The sequence below is a fragment of the Copidosoma floridanum genome, unplaced genomic scaffold, assembly GCF_036245765.1.
Source record: "Copidosoma floridanum isolate Cflo_tuat_1 unplaced genomic scaffold, Cflo_Japanese_pri ptg000001l, whole genome shotgun sequence".
Lineage (NCBI taxonomy): Eukaryota > Metazoa > Arthropoda > Insecta > Hymenoptera > Encyrtidae > Copidosoma > Copidosoma floridanum.
The window spans coordinates 10,048,474-10,069,956 of NW_028321878.1; the positions used below are offsets into that span (position 1 = coordinate 10,048,474).

Sequence of the window (21,483 nt, forward strand, 5' to 3'; positions counted from 1 at the left end):
TCTGTATTATGAATGTAAAAACTGTGTTTAGTATAACAGTATATACAAAATGTACGAAAAATACGTGTTTTACGTGCTAAGAAAGACTGAGGTGTCTGATGTTGCAAAGTGTACATGTCACAAGTGCGTTTTGAAACATATTCAAAACGATAGAATTTTACGAACCTCATATCCTTCCTTTAGTCGATACGAGTTAAGGGGAAAAATGAGTTTAGGATTAAAAAATTGTTAAATAGTATTTCAACTCTATTGCAAAAGTTTTTTTATCAATAAATCATAAAGTTTATTCGTTTCGTAACAAACTAAACTATCGTTTGATTATTGTTAGATTAAGCGTACACTCTATTATTTTTTCTCGCCAATAGACAATGTAAATTTTAATTACTTTAACTATTTTCAAACTCAGCAACGGGTCCTATAAATAAATATTTACATAAATTACTTTTCGATGACTGTATTTTATGGGACTAGATGTTACAGTATTGGGTCAACAAATACAACTTTTTAATTCATTTATCAAACAACGTGGTACCGATAATCAATTAAAACTTAATTATTCCGTTTGCTCGTTTAAAACAAGTAAAGGTAAAACTCACCTCGCCGTCTCCATTGGCCTGTTCGGTCTGTTTTTCCGGATAGACACCAGCGCGCAAGAACGACGCCTTCCACGAGTCCACGTCGTCCTGAGTCTCGCAGCTCAACTCGAGCTGCTTGTAATCTTTGTACACGTTCCTGCCCTCGGGGTTGAAAAGGGCAAACAAATGACGGCGCGACATGAAGCCTTGCTCGAGATCGCGCAGCTTCAGGTTGTCCAGTGGCAACATGTACTTCTTTTCTCGCTCCTGCGATCGACAATACCAATAAAATAATTAAATAAATACCACTGATATCGATAAAAAAAAATAGGTGATCACAAAATAGGGTGCGCAAGACTCTACCTCCTCGTCCTTGAACCAAGAAATGCTCTCGGAGGTGAGGACGAACCAGTAGTCCCGGGAACCTCCTTTCATTATACCGAGATTGTGTATGCACATGTAGCCCTTGCGTATGACCTGATTGCCCAGGGTGTGGCGTCCAGTCTTTACTGAGTTCTCCGAAGATTGCTGGGCGCTGCAACAGAAAGCAACATTACGTTGTGAAATCGGGGGTCTGCTCTGTTGTTCGTTTTTCTTTTTCTTGCAAAGAAAGTCAAGAATAAAATCAAACCAAATCAATAAATCGAGACAAAAATAGTAGAGATAAGAAAATTATAAAAATAAATAAATTAAAAAAAAAAGTGGCTTGGATAATTGGTATTATCTTATATAAATATTATTGTAAAAAAAAAAGAAGCAATAATAGCGATGAAATTTATAGTAATTTGTAATAATAATAAAAAATAAATAAAATAGAGAGACTGTGCGCAACTGTCCTAATCATACTGTCATTGATATCAGAACAGTTTTTATGAAGAGCATTTGCGGACTATAGAAAAAAAATTGTATATCACTTATTTAATTTATTTAATCGTAAAAAAAAAAAAAAAGAAGAAGAAAAAAAATAAATGATACATAATATAACGATTATTAGAATCTCATGACTAAAAAACAAAATAAACTCGGTTAAAAACTGTATTATTGAAAAGCCGTTAAAAATTTCTCAAATTTCATACTTGATTTCTTAATGTTTATTTATTATTTGTTCATGTGTAGATTGGTTATTGTTGTACTATTGTTTTTAAAATGTAAAAGAGCAAAAAGCTAGCAACAAAGAGTTAGTTATCTTTTGCGTTTGGGGTTATTTCATTATTTACGATCATATGCAGTTAAATATTTTTCAGCTCACAAAACGAAAGGTGTTACGGTTTTTTTTTTTTTTTTTTTTTTTGTAATTTACAAGTTTTTTTTTTTTTTTTTTTTAATGTTAATTTGCCATGTGTAATTGGATAATATTAACAAGAACATAAAAAATCGAGTTGTCACTAAGAAGCAGTTTTTGTGTTGATAGTGTAACTAGAGGATAACTACTCTATGCAGTTATGCAGCCATGCTTTTTAATCAAGTGGAAGTCGTATTTGCTGCCCTCGTCTATAATTACAGTATAATTATTGTGGTCTTGTTTTTTCAAAAAAATTGGGAGCAAAATTTTCAACAAGGTGCTTCGTGCTATTGTACAAATTTAATTTTTAAATTTAAAGATCAATCTATTTTTTGGACGATCTAAATATAAAAACTGGAGAATAATTTTACATCGTTAAATGACATGAGACGTAGAGTACATTTTTTAATAGCTTTGAATTAATTGTAATTTTTACATCAAATATTGCTAAAAATTCGTGAATGAGGTTCAACGAGAAGATTTATGTTACAAAATTATGAGAACAAGTTAGACAAGGACTCGTGAATACCATATCCTCTTTTCGGTCCGTCAAAAGCTGTAAAATTATACATCACAAAACGTATAAAGAGTCTTAAAAAATTACAATATTTTTTCCAATTTTGTAATTTTTTGCATTACAAAATTTGTAATAATACTTTAATAATAATTAATACGGGAAAATGATCATGGACTTTGTTAACCACAGTAAAGTTTGTATCAGTCAGCCGAAAATGAAATCGAATCAGAAAAAAACTATACTGGATAGCAAATCTGACAGTTTGATTTCGAGTCATGGATGGACCCATAACGCAGATATTTGAAACAAGCTTTATTATTTTTAACGGCTTTTCAAAAAATTGAGGATTAATATTGAGTAAAATGTCAAATGCAGCTAGCATGTCTTTAATAAAATTTCAAAAATAATGTTTAAATATCTTTCAAGTTTCTGAAAAATATAGATAAAGATAAATTTACACATCTATACTTAGTGTGTAGATGCCAATATTGTACATAAGCTTATATTTAATTAAATTTTTAGTATTTATTAAATAATAAAAAATGCAATCGACAGAAAGTATTAATTCAAAAGTAGTACATTTTTTCATAGAACGTAGTAAGTGAAACAAATTTGTTTAAAGATATTTTCTAGCTAACGTACGTACAACCTTTCGTTAAGTCACTCCAAATAATGTTTAATAAAAAATTATAAACCATAAACATTTATCTATAATAATCAATGATTATAAAAATAATTAAACATTACTGTATCATTTACAGCTTTTAACTTCTCTTGAGTTAAAAAAAAAACTAAAAAAAATTTTTTTATTTACACTTAAACAAATTACATGATTCAAGCTGCATTCATACAGAAAAAACACAGTGCACAACCAAAACAAATTTTCAATTCGGTTATACTGATAAATTAATAAATACATTGACTCTTTGAATATCATTTTTATAAAACTCAAGAAAATACTAAATCAACTAAATTCAATACGATGGGATAATAAATGAAATAATATGAGCAAACTTTACTTCAACATTAATTTCTTACGCAAAACATAAAATTAACTTTCGTTTCAAAGATTTGAAATAAATGTTGCCTAAAAAAAAAAAACTATAAATTAACATATTATATAGAAATTAAATAATTAAAAAATAAAAACATAAATTAGTAAATGTAAGAAAAACGAAATTACTAAATTACAGTATTGATTATAGGTAAAGTATGTATGCAAGAAACAAAAAAAGGGGGCCAAAATTAAAGTAAAAAAAGAAAAGAAAGAATTGCAATGAAAAATTTTCGACTTTTGATGCATGTTTAATCGGCTCTCTTACCTTGCATTATGGCTACTGGCTGCCGCGCTGCCGGTGTAATTAAATCATTGTTTTTATTTGTGAAGTACAACATGGGCAATGAAAATAGAAAGATTGACATGATAAAGTGAGACAAATGGTTAGTGAAACACGGTGAAATGTTACAAATTTTTTTTTCAATATTTTTTCCATTATCAAGCAAAAGAAGTATTGGCAATGTTGAAAGTTCTCAGAAAAAGAAAACTCAGGTTCTTCTATATCAATCTACTGTATGTATTGTACGTTACAATTAACCCTATTTTTTTTTTTTTTTTTTTTTTTTTTTTTTTTAATTATCGTTTTGATGAATCCAATTTTACAATTTAATAAAAAGCACATTAAGCTTCTCTTTCTGAACTTACAAGTTATAACATATTCTTAAAATTTTCATTATATGCATACGACTATGAGAATAAGTCGATTAGTTATCGACTTTTAAAAACTTTGTTGTAATTGCTGTCATAAAAAAAAATATTAAAATTTAATATTTAAAAAAAAATAAAATTGTTGTAATACAGTATTAATTTAATAATCCAAATGCAATTGAGAGAGTACTTAAAGTTTAAACAATTTTTTTTACAGTCGGTAACTAAAAATTGACTTTCTCAACACCTTAATCAATCTAGGTAAATTTTACTATAATTTATCTTAACAGATTAAAATTAACAAGTAGCTCAATAAAATTTCTACGTCAATAATGAGTATGTACTTAAAAAAAAGAGTGAATTCATTGCTAATGAGAAGCGAACCAATACTAGAGATAAGTGCAATCTAAATGTGCTGTTATACGAAAAAAAAGGAAAAGAATTAAGAATTATGGTGAGGTCAAAGATGATCAAGCAAAGTGGCCTCAGCAAGGCATGCATCGTTTTAATCATAAAAGGATATTTGAAAAAAGTGCAAGGTATAGTTGCCACTAAGCTGAATATGTATACAAGTCTAATGTGTGCATTTCGTTGAGGAACCAGAATTCAACAACATTTATTATGATCGTTCTTTTTTTTCTTTCTTTGCTCTATTTTTAATTTATACAACCATTCTACGCAGCGTTATCTTCCGAGAAGAAGAAATTCTTAAGTTTTTTTTTTTCTTTCTTTTCGAATAAAAATAAGATTGGCATTGATAAAGCCCTAGAAACCTATATGAATATTAGCTTTTTATCGCGCAATGTAATAAAAAAAAATTAAACTAACTTTGATTGTTTTAAGGTAATGCAAATAAAATATGATAAACTACGTTCAATAATTTTCTTCTACTTTCCTGTGTGCGAATTAAACTGAGTGTGTTGGTGTGTGGTTATCGCAGATGTAATTACGAATGTAACAAAAGCGGTTTGTTGTTATGTGCATGGCTACTTTGTTTGGAAAAATAATGTAAATATATAAAAATTTTTTTTTTATGTATATATCCTTAATTATATAATTATCTTTAATTAATCAGTCGTTGTCTTACTTTGCGAAGCCAATAAAATCTTCGTGATTTGTGTTCATGTACGCGAGCTCACAGTCAACTAGTAAAACCAGTTGTTCCTTGCACATCTGTTCTCGATTTCTGATGTGAGAAGTGATAATACTATCTGTTGTTTCTCGTAATCTAGGATACCGTGACATCTGCAACATGAATTATAACGGAAACGTTGAGTTACACATTTTTATGACAACGTAGAAAAGTGTTTCGAAATAGTGTTATAAAGATGTTACGCCTACCTGATCTGTACATATCCGCACAACATTGCTAAGTTCTTGTATGACTAGATCCACACATTTAAGACTAGGCTCTTTCAGCCTGTTAATTTGTTTTTTGACAATAGCTTCGAAAGCCATGTCTGGAGTGAAAAGACCGACTCTAATACCTGAAATCAGAAAATAATGCATGTTATACCGCAGTAAGTATACATTTTTAAACATGTACTTCGGAAAACCAACCATGAATGTTTCTAATGGCAAAAGCAATTTCTCGGCGCAGTTCTTTTTCGTCAAACTCCATTTTGACGATTTCGAAGGGAAACCGCTCGTGAAATAGTCGGTTGATCTTGGCACCACCACTCAGTTCCATGGTGTTGATCTGAGCGGAACCGGAGCCCTCGATGGTCCTCTCAAAGTCTGTCTGCAGCTGCTGAATCATCCTTAAAAAAGTTTTTCTTTTTAATTGCGTGAAAAAAAGGCACCAGTTTCATCAGCATTGAGTCTATGGGTAGAGAGTCATGAAAATCGTTGAAAAAAAAATTTTAATCTAATTATTTTTGTACTATATGGAGTTAAATTTCATCAGAGCTCGAATGTTACATGTATGATATTTTATTAACAATTCGTCAACATGTTTAGTAAAAACTGAAACTCTGCATTTACATGACTGGTAGTTCCGCCAACAAACATAATTAATTGGACTGTTTTTACTAAGCAAATGTACACCCAAAGCATGCACAGATTCAAACAAGAGAAAAGTAAAAAATAAAAATAAAAAAAATAAAAACGGTTCAGACTGTTATTACGCATAAGATGAGCACACAGCTTGGTTAATAAGAGGCACCCAAAGTGACATAAATTTTTACGTAAATACGTACAGATACATTTGAATTGATCTGAAAAATAAACAAAAAAAATTGTCTAAAATTTCAGGACCTTCCACCCATAAAGCAGTAATCTAAAAAAGAAACAGAATTTGATTTCTTAGTGCTACGACAGATCATTCAAATTGACTTTGAAATGATCTATTTTCTTGGCATTGTTCTTCATTTAATTTGTAGATAATTGAAGCAAAAATATCAACAACAGACCGCGTAGGTATGTAATAAATAAGTTCGATAAAAGTAAAAAACAACAACTGCAATATTGAAAGCCCGTTTAGCAATTATTACTACTTTTCTAAGAAGGGTTCTTGTAAAACTCGGGCGACAGACTTACTGTAACATGGCCTTGGTTTTGATGGCAGGATCATCCGGCCTGAAGTGTTTGTACTGCTCGACTTCTTTTTCCATGGCGAGTTTTTGCTTTTGCAACCTGTCGCGCAGTGCCGGCAATGTATCTCGGATGTGATTCGTCAGCTGCTGATTGAGCACTCGCTGCAAGTACGGGGTGCCCAGTCTGTCCGCTATATGCCGATACGAGGGGTGGCTGGACAAATCAAAAGAACAAAGGCACATGACATGATGATGACTCGAAAGAAACTTGGTTTTCAAGCAAATTGGCACACACCTCAAGAAGAATTTACGCTCAGCTGCCAGGGCTGCCTTGATATCTTTGCGGCCCTCGATATCCTTTTGACTCCTGTTGACGACGCCGATGTAGCCTCGTCGCAGGGGCAGCAATTTGTTCTCCAAAATATCGCGGGCATCGGTGCCATCGTCCATAAGATCCAGCTTAGTAATGACACCGATCGTACGTACACCTGCAACACGTTAATTTAAAAAAATCAGTTTACACGCGAGTGTTGGCGTAAGTTTAGCGAGAGCTCGACAATCACCTTGAGGATCCACCTCCTTGGCAAGTTTGAGGGCGTCGCTGTTGGCCAAATCTGTGTTGGCCGGCGTGACCGCGAGTATGAGGCAGTTCTCGCGCCTGATGAACTGGAAAATCATCATTTTTATCTGCTCCTCTATGTCGGCCGGCTGATCGCCGATCGGCACTTTCGTCAAACCGGGCAGATCTATCAGTGTCAGGTTCAACACTGCAAACAAACAAACGCACGTCACGAGCTTGCATAATGTAACATTAAAATCAGTACCTATACATGTTAACTTGATTGAGAATTGTTTTTTTTTTTTTTTTTTTTCTCTCTTTCAAGAAGGAAAACGATGAGTATCTTACCGTTGGGCGAGTAAACTCTCAAGTTGATGGGAACGTTGGAGATGCCTTTGTTGCTGCCGGTTATGCGGTCCGTTTCCCCCTCAATTTCTTTTCGTATCTCTTCAAAGTCCACGAACTTTTTTCCTTTGCAGTGCAAAAACTCGCCGCATTCTGCGTTAACAACAAAAGATAATACTTATTAACAAACGTCACGACACGAGCACAAAATACATGTATACAGTCGACTGTGCGCTATTCATTGATACAACGAGGTTTAAACTAATGTATGTTGAAAAACGTATTGTGTTTTAGTTACATCATCGTTTTATGAATCACAAAACGCACTAGATCATAACTCGACGTCAAATCTAGCTGGGGCTTGATAAATATTTCAAAGGCAAACCCCAGGCATTGTTTGTTTGGAAATTATATTAAAACATATGCTCAAATGACATTGATGCTAACTAAAGCGAACCGTCGACCAGTTCATTGTTTTGTCGGCAATTTTAATTAAAGTAGAAACACTGTAAGTGGGGATCGGTACAACGATGCATATAAAATAATTTTCCCTCTTGGACGTTGCACTGCACCGGCACTGCAATACTTTCCTTATCGCGCATTGCGACGTTTTGCCCGCGTGTATTGCCCTTCAAGTCTTATCTTTGACAAATTCGACTAGCGAAACATTAAGCGAGCGTTAAAAAACACCGCACTCGAGCAGAAGAAGTACCGTAAAAAAAAAAAGGGTACCTATACACCCCGTTTTACTTTACCGATCATTCGAGCGCGCGTCAACGAAAGCGAGATCCGCGACGTGACGGGAAGGAAGTACAGCGCGAAGGTCACGTAGACTCGCGTATACTTGATATCGGTAATTCGAAAAAATTTCTTTGGCCTTCGTCATGGACGTCAACGTGTTACGTATAGGTATAAATTATTAGGCAGAGATCGCAGACTTCGATGGCAATGAACTCGATTTCCTCCTTATCGTTTGCACATATATATGCATGCGATTAGTAAGTATGAAGTATATTCGCCAGTATATATTCGCGCCATCAGGAGAAAGAGAGAGTGAGAGCAGGAAACCACGCGCTCGATAACGGGCGCATATTGTAACGGACGCATGTATACAAATGCGCTTTGCCGGCGACGATGATGATGATGATGATGCCCGTTTTTTGCTGCTGCTTATCGCCGCCCAGGCGCGTCGTTGGAGGAGGATACCACGCGTGTGTGTATACTTTTGCGCTTTTGTTTTCTCTTTCACTTTGCTACTTTTCCGCTCGTACTTTTGATTAAAAGTCAGAGCGTTAGAGGGGGAAACTCGAGCGATTCTACAATACAATTGTTCGGCAATGCCTTTGATGTTTCTTTTTTTCCTCACTATGGTTAAAATGAGTATCTTTGGTAAAAATATTTTTTTTTTTCGCAATTTCAAAAACTGAAGGGGTTCAACGAAGATTTGGCGGTGATAGCGATTTTCCTCATTCGCGTTATGATAGCTTGACTAATGATCTGCAAAAAACTAAAATTTTATTCAACGAGGAACTGAACTGCAAAAAATTGCATGTACAATCCGAGTAACAGCGATGCGGGCGATCGGTGACAATGAAATCGGTTTTCTTTTTTTATTGCCGGTACCATGAAAGCCAGTTAACGATCAACCATCGCAATATACGCCAACAGAAGAAATTCGACAAATCCTGTACAGTTGGATGTCATCATTACCCCGTGAAACTATAACCGTCGCAAAAATCCCGGTACAATAGCGCACAATATAATATTATACGGGTGTGGAAAAGGTAGGCCAAACTTTCATCGAAAAAAGGTAAAAATAAAAAAAAAAATCACCTACATAGTATCATATGCAACGGAGGAAAAAAGTCTATGGTCGCCCTGGTGGCCTAGTTTTTCCCTCCCTCCCTCTCTCTCTCTCGGTACAACGACTATATACCTCGTGCATGTTTAACGAAGACGGAGGAGGGAGCAAAAATACCCGACCAGAAATCGTTATGGCGAAGCCCACTTTTCACCATCGCCATTATCATATTTATCTTTTCTTTCCTTTCGCGAAAAAAAAGGAAGAAAGTTCTTCACGCCGCCGTGAACTTTATATGCTCTTTTCGCTGGTGTTGCGCGCGCTTGGGCTATTATCTCATCCCCCCCCCCCTACCCCGCATTTCAGGTCTTGTCTGTCTTCATTTTCCGACAGCCTTTCTTTTTACAGTATAGCACTGCAATATACACCTATACATCTGTAGCTTATTCCCCCCCCCACTTTCCCGGTCTTTTCCTTCGTATCGAAGTGGAGTGGCATCGAGAGGCCAAGAATCGATAAGGGGGTGCCAGCCGCACGTGCACGTATATATATTTGTACTTTTGCTTACATTGTACATATACGCCCCCGCGGGTGGTGCTGTACTCGTATACTCACTTACTTACTCGTTTGTAAGAAAAGGAGTTCATCGCGTGCGATACACTGTATAATATGTAAGGGACACGTGTTTGATTATATTCATATGTGGATGGATAGATGGACACGGTGGAGTAGCTTAATAACCTTGTGGGCGTGTAACGCGCAGTGACGCAAAGTTCGTGGCGCTGGACCGGAAATGATTCGTTCGAGTTGCAAGTAATTAAAGAGTTTCAAACTCAACTGGCCCCTGCGACGAAGCGTGACCGGTTCGTATTTGGAAGGGGTTTTTTTTTTTTTTTTTCATGCACATTTGTATAGGTACCTACGTGGAATATTTACTCTCTATTGATTTTTCGCTTCCCGAGTTGATTGTGTTTGCAGTGCGGTTGTCATTTGGTTCATTTTCATGATTTATCTAGCTATCGGTATTTTTTGTTTTTTTTTTTCCCCCAAATAATTGATGTATATGTTAAAAAAAATCGATGAATGAATCGGTACGTACACGCGGATTCAGAGCACAGCGGGTAAGAATTTTGTCACGCCTTCCTTATTAATCAGCGAATAAATATACATATATACGCGCGCGGTTTTATCGTTATCCGTACAACAGTACGGTTTTCATGTGCCAAACAAAGCTGACGCGCCACCAATACGCATATTATTATTGCGGAGTACTTACAATTTTTCTTATTGAGATTTGGTAAGTACCAACGTATACGTAAAAGCTTGTCATTTGTCAATGAAAACGACTCTTAGCAGAGGACGAAATGATGTCGATCTCAAGAAGAAGAAAAAAAAAAAAAAAGTATCGCTCGATTGCGAGTACGTGAGGCGATTCCCGGGGCTGCTTATGTACATACGTTTTTCACCAGTAGCGCGTCGTCGTCATCTTCACACAAGTATATACGATCCTCCTTCGCGTCGACGCTATACGCATCAAAAGTCTCGACAGCCCATCAACTATTAAATATAGCAATCACTTATACGTAAACCAGTGTGTCCATGTAATAATGTACCATGACGCGTGCACGTGTCAATAACGCATTATCCAGCTGTACAAGTATACAATGGAATGAATATAGCATCACCTGCTGCGAGAAAAAAAAAACCCCTCCTCGATCGAGCGACACGACGACGAGCGCATGGGATCCACAGGGTCAATGGGAGATTAACCCGGGCCGGAGTGTGCAACGACGCACCGTTTTGTACACAAGAGTGGGTTTATGCGTGTCCCGATTATCGTGGAATCATCGATGATTCAAAGAAGTAATTTCATAGAAGGACGAATCGTTTCGTTTATCGTTGCTTGCTCATTGTCATAATGGCCATATACGTACAACGGGATTGGCGCGATTTATCGTTGTATCGAAATGATGGATCAGAAAAAAAAGTAAAAACCAAACGAAACAATAACAATTTGTACAAATTTTTTTTGGGATGGTCCATTTGGACGTTGTTTTTTTTCATGGACCCACAGCTCGTGAAGTAAAAAAAGAAAAAAAAGAAATCGGATAACATTTCCCTCGAAGGGGCCATTCTTTGAAATACATATATCCCCTTGTACACGTGTAAGTGACAACATTATCATTGCCCTCCTCCCTCTGCCACCTGTTCTGTGCGCGTACGCCCATATACGTTACCATCCATATCGGATAGTGATGTACGCGCGCGTATTTGACAGGTTTCTCCGATGGCGCTCATCGTGTCGCTCGTTCTAATCTGTCCATCCGTCCATCAATCTGAAACACGTATACCTGTACGTGCTCGCGAGCGATGGGTCGTCTCCATCGGCTGACAGAGCATCGAAAGAGGGAAAAGGAAGAAGAAGGTGAACACTTTTTAACCCCCCCCCCCTGTAATTGTATACATGTATGTATAAACTCACGGACCAACCTGCACCCACCCACTTGAGAAGGGAGCACCCTGTGGGTACATATATATAAATACATTCGCGTGTCGGTCGTCCACGCGCGCGCGCGTTTCCGCGACGTGCAATGTGTGGGTGGAGGTACGAGGGTGGGAGGGTTGGGCGCGCGCTTATTGACCCGCGACGGCGCACGGGCGCCTTGTACTGGAAATTCAGTGTTATGAAACGAAAGGACCCTGAATTCTCGCTTTGGGAGCTACCCCCTGCTGCTGCTGGGGATTTTATTTTCTTTCTTTCTTTCTTTCTTTCTTTTTGCAGGGAAGGGAGCCGTGCTTTTGATGAAATTTTTATAGCGCGTTTTGACGAAATCTTGTTTGTATGGAGTAAACCTGCGAATCATCCGGACTGGCATTAAACGCTGGAGTTGAGCATGCAATGTCAAAGAAATGATGCATGTATTTTTTATAAATATTATATGTTAGACGCTGTGCCAAAATGTAAAATTGTATACTTTAAAAAAACGGTAATTGGAAAAAAAAGATGATTTTTTTGTTGAAAATAAGGTAATAATATCGATTGTTTGGAGATTTTCGTGAGCTCAAGGCTTTTTTGACCTAGTCAAGTTCAAGTTGGGTCATCGAGTTGTTCCATATTTTGATGGCACTCGAGAGTCGCGCTCAGCTTTCAGGTGTACACGTAATCTTGCCAAAAAATCTATCGTACACGGTACGGGAGTAATCGATAGTGAAAGAAAAAAAAAAAGAAAAAAAAAAGGAAAAACAAATTGCAAAAGTTTTAATTGTTCCATCATAACAACAATGGCGTGCCGGTATTTTTAGCAATTGTCACTGCGCCATGTTTACCTCGAAACACAAAGGACGATAAAAATTAAAAGACAAATCGCTTTGGAAAAAAGTCCCGTTCTTTGGTTGCACACGCAGAGGAGGCGGCACCACCCCGAAAATGACGTACATATACAATGTATATATACGCAGAGATGAGCAAAATCATCGTGATCAAAGGGGGCAAGTTCATTTTTATCTTGGGTGTACAATGGATGGTCTTTTTTAGCGCACGGAAAAGATCGTCACAGCCACGACAATAATGACAACAACGCGGAGGAGAGACGGACACGCAGTCCGTTGGTACGAGGAGGGGAGGAGGGACCTTGCGATGATGCTGGGATGGAAAAAATAAAAGGGAGTTTGGAGCTCGATCGTCATGGACGGCGCACGCTCGTGGCCAATCAACGAGTGAATCAGCACTGCGGAGCGCCAGTAAAACTGTCGAGCGATTGTTCTTCCATTGTCAAAGGTACATGCACGCAGGGACAGGTGAACGATGATTTCGCGAGATTCCTTTTGCTTCCTTTCATCTCGTTTCGCAGTCACGTGTCCACCACCGTTATGTTTTCCTTTTCGAAATGTCGCGAGTGCGAATGCAGAAAATTAATTACCGGTCGTGCTGTTGATGAGCTGCAGGATGAGCGGTCTTCTGGTGACGATGCCCGACCCTCGTGGCAAGAAATCCCTGAAAGATAAACAAACGAAACGTCAATCAAGGACAGAAAATTGATCATTAAACGAGTGTAGTTGCTTGAAAAAAAATAAATAAATAAATAAAAACTCGTGCATGATTCCAACGTTTTATCGTCGTAGTGGTGCGAAATGCGTGAGATGATGACGAACTCCAATGGCACCGGAGACTCTCAACCGGTAATTTGTGTCACGGAATCGACACACCGGAGTTTTATATGTACATGGACTGACGTCAGTCGTTTCGGAAAGAGCAAATTTTTTCTTTTCCCCCCCTGTTACATTGCTTTTTCCGAACTTCTTTTTTTGTTTTTTTTTCCGTATAAATGTTTTGCGGTTGAAAAAAAAAAAAAGCTATGCATTCCCTAGTATGGAAACGCTCAGAGAGGCGTTCGACTCGTCGCATTCCTCGCCGAGTGCGAACTCTAAATATACAACAACGACGAAACGGGAGATCTTCGAGGATGATAGCGGGAAAACAATGAGCGCACTTGGAGGAAGAAGCTCAGGTGCACTTTGTGTGAGGAATTATCCTTGATGCTCCCATTGGATGGATCGACCGGTCGTCGTCGAAAGGAAGAAGAAGAAAAAAAAATCTCGAAAATCAGCGGAAACGGACGCTGCTGGTGCGTAAGCTTCGGCAGCGTGATTAATCATGGTATCTCGCTAGAGAAAATGAAAAAAAAAAAAAAAAAAAAAGCATCAAATGAGCCTTCATTAAAGCTTAGCTCACTGCTGGATTTGAAAAACACGATGTGTACATCCAGCAACAAGACGATATTCTATTTTCATCAATTACTTTTACAACTGATGTGACTGAAGAAAAATATTTATCAACAATTAAGCGCCAAATTTTTGGAGAGTTAAATCAAATTAAAATTAGTTGGTTTTTTTAAGGGGGAGGAAATTTCCACTGTATTTATTATTATTTTTTTTCTTTACATCAAAAGCAAATAGTCTCCAAGATTACTGTTATTAAAATTCGTTGAATATCATGTTAACTTGCAACACATGATCTCAATAATGAGTGCTTAAATAAAAACTCTAGCTTGAAATGAGTGCATGAAATTGAAGCTTAGATAATAGGTATAGAGGAACACAGGAGCTAAAGGAGGTAGTGTGCTGTAGAGCATAGGTTAATTTCTGGAATTCAGGTCAGTTAAAAAACACCAAACCATCATCTAGTTGCCATAAAAATAATCATTTCAGCCCTGCCAGCGTGTACATGTGGAGAGAAAAAAAAGGATGCCTCACATGAATGACACCTCATTAACTTGCATTTGATACCTGGGATAAGATACTGCAATCAATTGCTGTCATTTACTGCTACTGGCTCCTCTCTCTCCCTCCCCCTTTTTTGTGTTAAATTTAACTGAACCAGGGCATTGTTCTTTGTTATGATCATATTTTAATTAAAATCACAAAAGGTAAACAGCTAAACTGTACAGCAAATGAATAATTTAATTATTTTCACTACTGGTCAACAGTTTGGATAATTGATTTTCACATTTGTTTTATTTCAGCGATAAAGTAGGTGCAAAAAATGTCTTATAATATAAAAAAAAAAAAATTGTTGAATTATATTTCTTTCTCACAAAGACTGTGAAAGATCATTGACTGACCTGGTTAACTATAAAGGAGCACTATAGAAGATTGACACAATAAGTTTAGTAATAAAGAACTGCAAGTATTGCAGAAATTAACTGATGCATGATTATTTTGAATTTTAACAAGTTTAAAGCAATGCAATAAAGGTATAATGTGCTGTTTTAAAAGTCTCCCTACTTAGACACACATGAATGAATTACTTGTCAAAATAACATGACTATACTATATAGTGTGGCAAAAAATAAAGCTCTTGATTATATTGTATCACCCTAAAGAACAAATAAATAAAATTAAAAGAACAAAATGTCAGCAACTGATTGTAATAATCTTATCAGACAAGAGTACTTAGCAAGTTAATGTGTTATTCTTTAAACACAGACATTGTTCTGAACAGTTTTTTTTTTCAAGTACAATTACTTTTATTATAAATAAAAATGTCATTGATAAGTATTAACAGAACTTTCTTTGATTGCTTTTAAAAACATTAAATTTACGCATGTTCGAAAAAAGTTAGTTAAAATCGAATATCACGAATATTACAATACTGAGTCATTAAAAATGTTTGAATTTTTTTTATTTAACCTTATTCTTATTATAATCCATAAGAATTGCTGAATTAAGTTGAACCACAGATGATTCATGAATGTTTTCTTCACGTAACATCAATAACTTTTTAATCGCATGCCATGTTAAACAAATAATATTGATTCGTAAAAAAAAAAGTTTGATTAACATAAATACTCTGAAATCCATTACATCAATCAAGATAAGGATATTTTGCCAGTCACATGCTATTACTGTTTATAATTTATGCAACCTATACAGGTACTGAAAAATCAATACTTGAAAAAAATCTAACAGGATTACAACTACCAAGAACAAAATTGTCTGGTAATATTCATGTTGTTGCTCATCCATGTTAACCCTTAGTTTGCATACTTTGCAGACACCAAAATAAAAAAAAAATAAAAAAAAAAAAAACATCAAACACTCCTTAACAAGTGCAAGGTATTGATCAAGTCAACCCTATTTCCACACTCCTCCTTAGCCAGTGGCTTCTTTCTCTGCATTGAATTATCATTGTTCAAACCTCATCCATCTCAGACTACAACACAGGTAAAACTTGAACCCTCTCTTTGTCGCCCTTAAATCACCCTCATCCCTTTCATCATTAGGGGAAAGCCATGAGCTCCACAAAAAAGGATGCCCACAAGCTGATGTTCGTTGTAGAGGCATTACGTACGGAGCAGCAGAAGCTCGAACACAAACGACGACGACGACGACGACAACGACGATACCAATAACGGTCGCGTGTGCGTATATGTGCGCGCGCGCGCACTGACACACCTCCGACCAAAGAGAGAAAGAGCGACCAGGACGGCGAGAAGGAGGGTAGGAAAGTCATCCAAGTTGATCAACCACGAGGTGATATGGCAGTACCATGGGATACATTCTTACAACTTACTTTCCAACGAAGTTCTCGAGTACGGATGACTTGCCAGCCGACTGGCCACCGACGACGGCGATCTGCGGCAGGTCGAGCTGCATCGTGACCCCGAGCTGGGTGAAGGCATCCTGGAGCTTGTTTACGATCGGGATCAGTTGCTCCATGCCCGTATTCCCCGCCATGTTGACCGACCCACTGGGTGATGCTCACGGCGCAGGCGGCGGTTCTACTGCTGCTGCAACTGCAGCTCGCCTCACCTCTCTCTCTCGGCTACTGGTGGTGGTGGTGCAGGCGGTGGAGAGCGCCCGTGAGCGCCCGCCTCCTTCCTCCCTGTTTATCTCCTCGGAGCTGTGGTCCAACTTTGTTTTTTTTTCCCTACGTTACCCCTTTACTATGCGTATTCAATATGTTGTTGTTTGTTGGTGTTACATGCAAAAACAATGAGGTATCCCGCACTCGCAACCGATTATTTTCATACGAGAGTCTGACCCAAGAGATCGCACACCTACGGGGCCAGCAGCCAGCCAACTACTGTTGTACACAACGACGACCAACGCTGACTAAGTTTTAAACACACTCTCTTTACGGAAAATCGGAGCAAGAAGAAAGAAAGAGATAGAGCATGCGCTCTGCTCTCTCTCACTCTCTTAGTCTCTTGTGATGTGTATACTCATCAGTTAGATCAGTCTTTACTTTTACTCGCGTGGTTACACACATGCGGGTATTGTCCACCAGCAGAGCTCTCGCTCACCCAGTCTTAACCTCAGCTATTATACGGTACAATCATAGCCCAGTCAAAGGATGGATCATGATGCATGGCAGGATGGCACCCCTTTACTTTACTACACATTTATATTCCCATGTATAAATGTGTTTCGAGTCTCCCGCCGTTCTGCCGACCTCATCGGTTTGCAGACGCCCTTAAAGGTGCATTTTCATGACGGTTCGGCCGCTACATAAGGTTCATTCGATTATCCGTTTGGGTTACTTCAGGTTGACTCTGCCTTACTCTGCCCACTACAAAATATAGATACATAACACACATTTACGTGAGCATGTACATGGAGTCCCTCTCGGAGTTCGGAGTTATCAACAGTTGACTGTCAACTTGAACGCATATTCAAATTGACCGCGTCTTGGCGTCTTACATATATTTATATCCATAAGGAAAGTGCCCATAGACATATAAGAAAAATAGACTGCTCGTTCTTATGTATACGGCGCTGAAGCACAAGTAGAAGAAGACACAACATCGAACGTTGGTATCTATCTCTCTTGCACATTCCCACCTTTGCACACGTGCGAGAGAGACAGATGTCCACGTTCGATGTTGTGTCTCTTTCTACTTATGCTTTAGCACCGTACATAAGAACGAGCTGTCTCGTTATTTTTCTTATATGTCTATGAATATATAATTCTCTGGAGCCGTACCATATAACTTTTTTTCACTTCGCGGGCCTATGTTGTAACATAGACTGATGTACAGAAAAATAGTTACATGGTACGGCCCCTGCCAATCTTGAAAAACTGAAGAAATCAGTACACAAATGCAATGTGCACGCACGTGCTGAACGAGCAGCAACTACGTAAAAAAAATAAACTAGGAATGTTCCGACAGGCGTTATAGAACTAGGAATGCGGTCGGACGCACAAGCCATTTGGGAACGAACTTCTGCCGTTTGTCTTCTTTTTGCAAATATTTTGAAATGAAAGATGTGGGGAAAGGGTAGGGTATAAAATATAAATATTTGTACAATTTAGTATTACGTAATGTGTAATAATGCAAATGTATAGAGAAAGACAGGAAAGACAAAATTTTGAATCAAAAACGAAAGTTTATTTAAACGCTAACGGGGACTCCCCTTAATTCTCATTCTGAGAGAATTTAAATAGGTGTTAGTTTGTTAAAACAGGGCAGAGGCCGTTTCACGATAAACTTTAAATAACTGCAGTATTTTATTCCCTTATTGTATAAGTTTAACTTGCAATCTCATTTGAAACGCAATTTATAATTCAAAACTCATCAGTTGACTGTTGATCACCAAAAAAAATAAAAACAAACAAACGGTCGTATCGATGATTACTATTCAATACCGCGATTGTCTATCCAAATAAAAGTGGTTTTAATGCGTTGAACGAATGCGATTTCTTACAGGAATCTTCACTTATATAACGGAAAGACAGGCACATTTCCTATTAACCTTGTTCGCCAAAATTGAATTTCTATGTTGTCCGAGGGTGGAGAACGGGATCGTTAAGAATTTAAAAGCAGTCCAAACGCGTGCGTCAACCACTTCCATTCATACCCATGTATGTATATGTACGACCTGTAATAAGTAACGTTAAAGAGTTAAAGTGCGGGTGTATGTTGCCGCTCGATCGATAATCTAAGCGTGTGCGCACTATATACTTAGCAGATAGGTATTTCCCTCTTCTCTGATGATGTATATAGTACAAAGTACAAAAGTCGTTGTATATTATACTAGTATGTCATGACCTACTTATTTAGCTAGCCAAGTTGTGAACGTACCTATACTCTGTGTACCTATGTTGCCCATGCAATCTGTATACGACACACAGTACACAACACATGATTTTCCAATAACCAGCAATCGAAATAATTTAATTTTAAGGGAGAATGACAAGCAGTCGAAATCGACCGTTTGTACCGAAATCTGGGAGCCACGGGTGCGTTTGAATATTTCAGTCACAATGGTGAACTTGCAAGCTCGAAACGAGTTAGTCCGCATGCGATTGTCATTATTGATGATAACGTTTGATTTGGCGCAAATGAGTCCAAAAAAAAAAAAAAAAAAAAATTAATAAAAAGTACAAAAGTACGCAGAAAAAAAGGCAAAATAACTGACCCACGATCAACGTAAGAAAACATTTATATTTAAAAAAAAAAAAAACATAAGGGGAGTACAAAAATATGCAATCACATAAGCGTCGTCGTTGTGATCCAGTCGATTCTTTGGAAAACTTTTTCCCTTTAAAAAAAAAAAAAAAAAAAATGTACAACAGCTTTTTATAAAACTCTTCAAACTTTAACAACGGCTTTGCCAAAATTCTCGCCCTTCATCATTCCATGAAAGGCCCGGAACATGTTCTCGAATCCTTCGGTCACAGTTTCCTTGTACTTTAATTTTCCCTCGCGGATCCATTGCATGTTCCTCTCGATACCCTCGAACCAGCGATCGTTCCAGCGCGACACAACGAAACCTTCCATCCTCAATTGCTTGAACACAAAGGCTGGCTGAAGAATCCTCGTTTTGGGCAATTGCGCGTCATTGTACGAGCAAATGCTCCCGCAAATCGATACTCTACCGAAGCGCCGCATCTGGTAAATCACTGCGGTGGAAATGTCGCCTCCGACCTGTTGCGAAAAGTATATTTCTACGTGTAATGTTTGCGTAAACGAAAAAAAAAAAAAAAAAAAAAAAATACATACGTTATCGAAGTAACAGTCTATACCATCAGCCGCGGCTTCTTTCAAAGCTGCGGCGACGTTCTGTTTTTTGTAGTTGATAGCATTGTCGAAGCCCAACTCGTCGACGAGCCACTTGCATTTGCTATCCGAACCTGCTATCCCGATGGTCTTGAGTCCGTGAATTTTGGCTATTTGGCCAACGTGAGAGCCTACCGCGCCGGCGGCTCCACTGATCACCAAAGTTTCACCGGCTTTTGGTTTGCAAACGTCCATCAAACCAAAGTACGCTGTGTTTCTGGGTAAAAGTTGTAAACGCGTTTGTATAAATTAATATGGAACGAAAAAAAAAAGTATATCATTATTCTTTATACCCCGTCATTCCCAAGACTCCTAGTCCTAGGGAAGGCGACAGTTCGCCAATATCCGGCAAAAGGTAGGGTTTCTCTATCGAAAACTGTTCCTTGGGTGGTGGTAAGTTCGGATTCAGCACCGTGTGACTCCTCCAGCCCATGTAGCCCACGATTCTCTTGCCAACCGGGTAATCTGGATTTTTCGATTCCAATATCTTTGCCACCTGACCACCGATCATTGTACTGCCCAATGGCAGACCGAGTGTGTAGACGCGCATGTATGGGTCCACAGAGAGGTATTCGGCTTCAACGAGGATATCTGCGATCGGTTTTTGCAAAGGATGTATAACTCTTCATATTTTTACAAGTAAACTTTTCTTTGTGCATCGATCAAGTTATTTTTATTAGCTGTTAACTGGACACGCATTGAAAATGTGTAAAATCGTTTTATCATACGCGTTAAAACTGATCAGTTTGAAGATTATTTATTCATTTTTTTTTAATTCCTTATTCTTTGGGAATTTATTTGTAAACGGAAAGCTATATATACTTATAACGATTTACATATAACGTGTGTAAGAATGCATATTGAAATGTTATGAAATATAGATGGCTAAGAAGGATTTTTAAAAAAAGAACAACAGTTTTGTACGAACCACCATCTTTGAGAGGAGGCAATTGTTCCTCGACAAGCCTTAAATCGGTTGGTTTAGGTTGATCGGCAAAGTGCTTGGTATATACATACTTTTTCGCGACCGTAGCCAACGTTCGATTTCGCTGAATGGACAAGGATTGCTGAGATAACAGCGAGATACATTTTTTTAAAGAACTGGCCATCGAACACTCAATTAGTTGTGTTTTTACACAACACAGCACGGATAATTTGTTTGAAACGACTGCGCCTGTTGTAAATGGCGAACATACACTGAAAGTCACTTTTAACAAACAAAACTTTCAAGTAAACTCGATAAATCTACTTATGAAATACAGATAATCAACACGTACGGTATACTATGTACAAGAGATTAGGTTAGTATTCTATACTACAGTGTAAGTGTGTTGTATATATGTGTGAGAAAAAAGTCATTCACGAATGTGGATCGCGATATGAAAAGATTTGTGGAAGCTTCCACTCATTTCGCAAATTAAAAAATCTGTTCTTCGATTGGAAGAGTCAATTATTAAAGGTGAGCTCGCATTGCAATCGCAACAGCGAGTTCTAAAACTCTCGGAACTTGGCGATCCAAACGCAGCTTTCCATGAGACAGTAAAAGAAACTGTGTGTTTGTCTCTCTGTCGGGGGAAAATTTATTGAAGTGAAATCGGCATTT

The 21,483-nt window shown here is 37.6% G+C and overlaps 2 protein-coding genes across 13 annotated transcripts in view; both read right to left on the minus strand.

Moving 5' to 3' along the window:
* The window catches only part of shi (dynamin-1 shibire), a 29,897-nt gene extending 12,976 nt beyond the window's left edge, over positions 1–16,921 (minus strand). For 6 of the 12 annotated variants that reach the window (XM_089592818.1, XM_089592857.1, XM_089592814.1 and 3 more), the window contains exons 1-13: positions 16,391–16,921; positions 13,239–13,312; positions 7,521–7,670; positions 7,177–7,380; positions 6,909–7,101; positions 6,618–6,827; positions 5,640–5,839; positions 5,421–5,566; positions 5,167–5,324; positions 3,697–3,723; positions 939–1,110; positions 597–842; positions 166–177 (exon numbers count right to left, since the gene is read on the minus strand). In XM_089592818.1, the coding sequence (XP_089448944.1) occupies positions 166–177; positions 597–842; positions 939–1,110; positions 3,697–3,723; positions 5,167–5,324; positions 5,421–5,566; positions 5,640–5,839; positions 6,618–6,827; positions 6,909–7,101; positions 7,177–7,380; positions 7,521–7,670; positions 13,239–13,312; positions 16,391–16,554 (1,956 nt within the window). In that variant the 5' untranslated portion in view covers positions 16,555–16,921. The remainder of the gene's footprint in view (positions 1–165; positions 178–596; positions 843–938; positions 1,111–3,696; positions 3,724–5,166; positions 5,325–5,420; positions 5,567–5,639; positions 5,840–6,617; positions 6,828–6,908; positions 7,102–7,176; positions 7,381–7,520; positions 7,671–13,238; positions 13,313–16,390) is intronic. The other 6 variants (XM_089592853.1, XM_089592823.1, XM_089592843.1 and 3 more) reach the window with 3 other exon arrangements.
* Positions 16,922–19,295: 2,374 nt separating this feature from the next.
* LOC106646874 (prostaglandin reductase 1-like) lies at positions 19,296–21,156 on the minus strand. The gene is made up of 4 exons (XM_014363046.2): positions 20,809–21,156; positions 20,174–20,471; positions 19,824–20,097; positions 19,296–19,748 (listed from the first exon to the last, which is right to left on the minus strand). Exons 1-4 carry the CDS (start codon positions 20,987–20,989, stop codon positions 19,413–19,415), a joined length of 1,089 nt encoding a protein of 362 aa, XP_014218532.2. The 5' UTR covers positions 20,990–21,156; the 3' UTR covers positions 19,296–19,412.
* Positions 21,157–21,483: the final 327 nt, after the last annotated feature.

What these genes read in the sequence shown, in the direction of transcription:
- LOC106646874 (XM_014363046.2), bottom strand. Translation starts at nt 20,989, where the DNA reads ATGGCCAGTTCTTTAAAAAAATGTATCTCGCTGTTATCTCAGCAATCC. An exon ending in GCCTCCTCTCAAAGATGGTG is followed by an intron (nt 20,472 to 20,808) that starts GTTCGTACAAAA and finishes AACCGATCGCAG; the next exon opens with ATATCCTCGTTGAAGCCGAA. An exon ending in GGAGTCTTGGGAATGACGGG is followed by an intron (nt 20,098 to 20,173) that starts GTATAAAGAATA and finishes ACTTTTACCCAG; the next exon opens with AAACACAGCGTACTTTGGTT.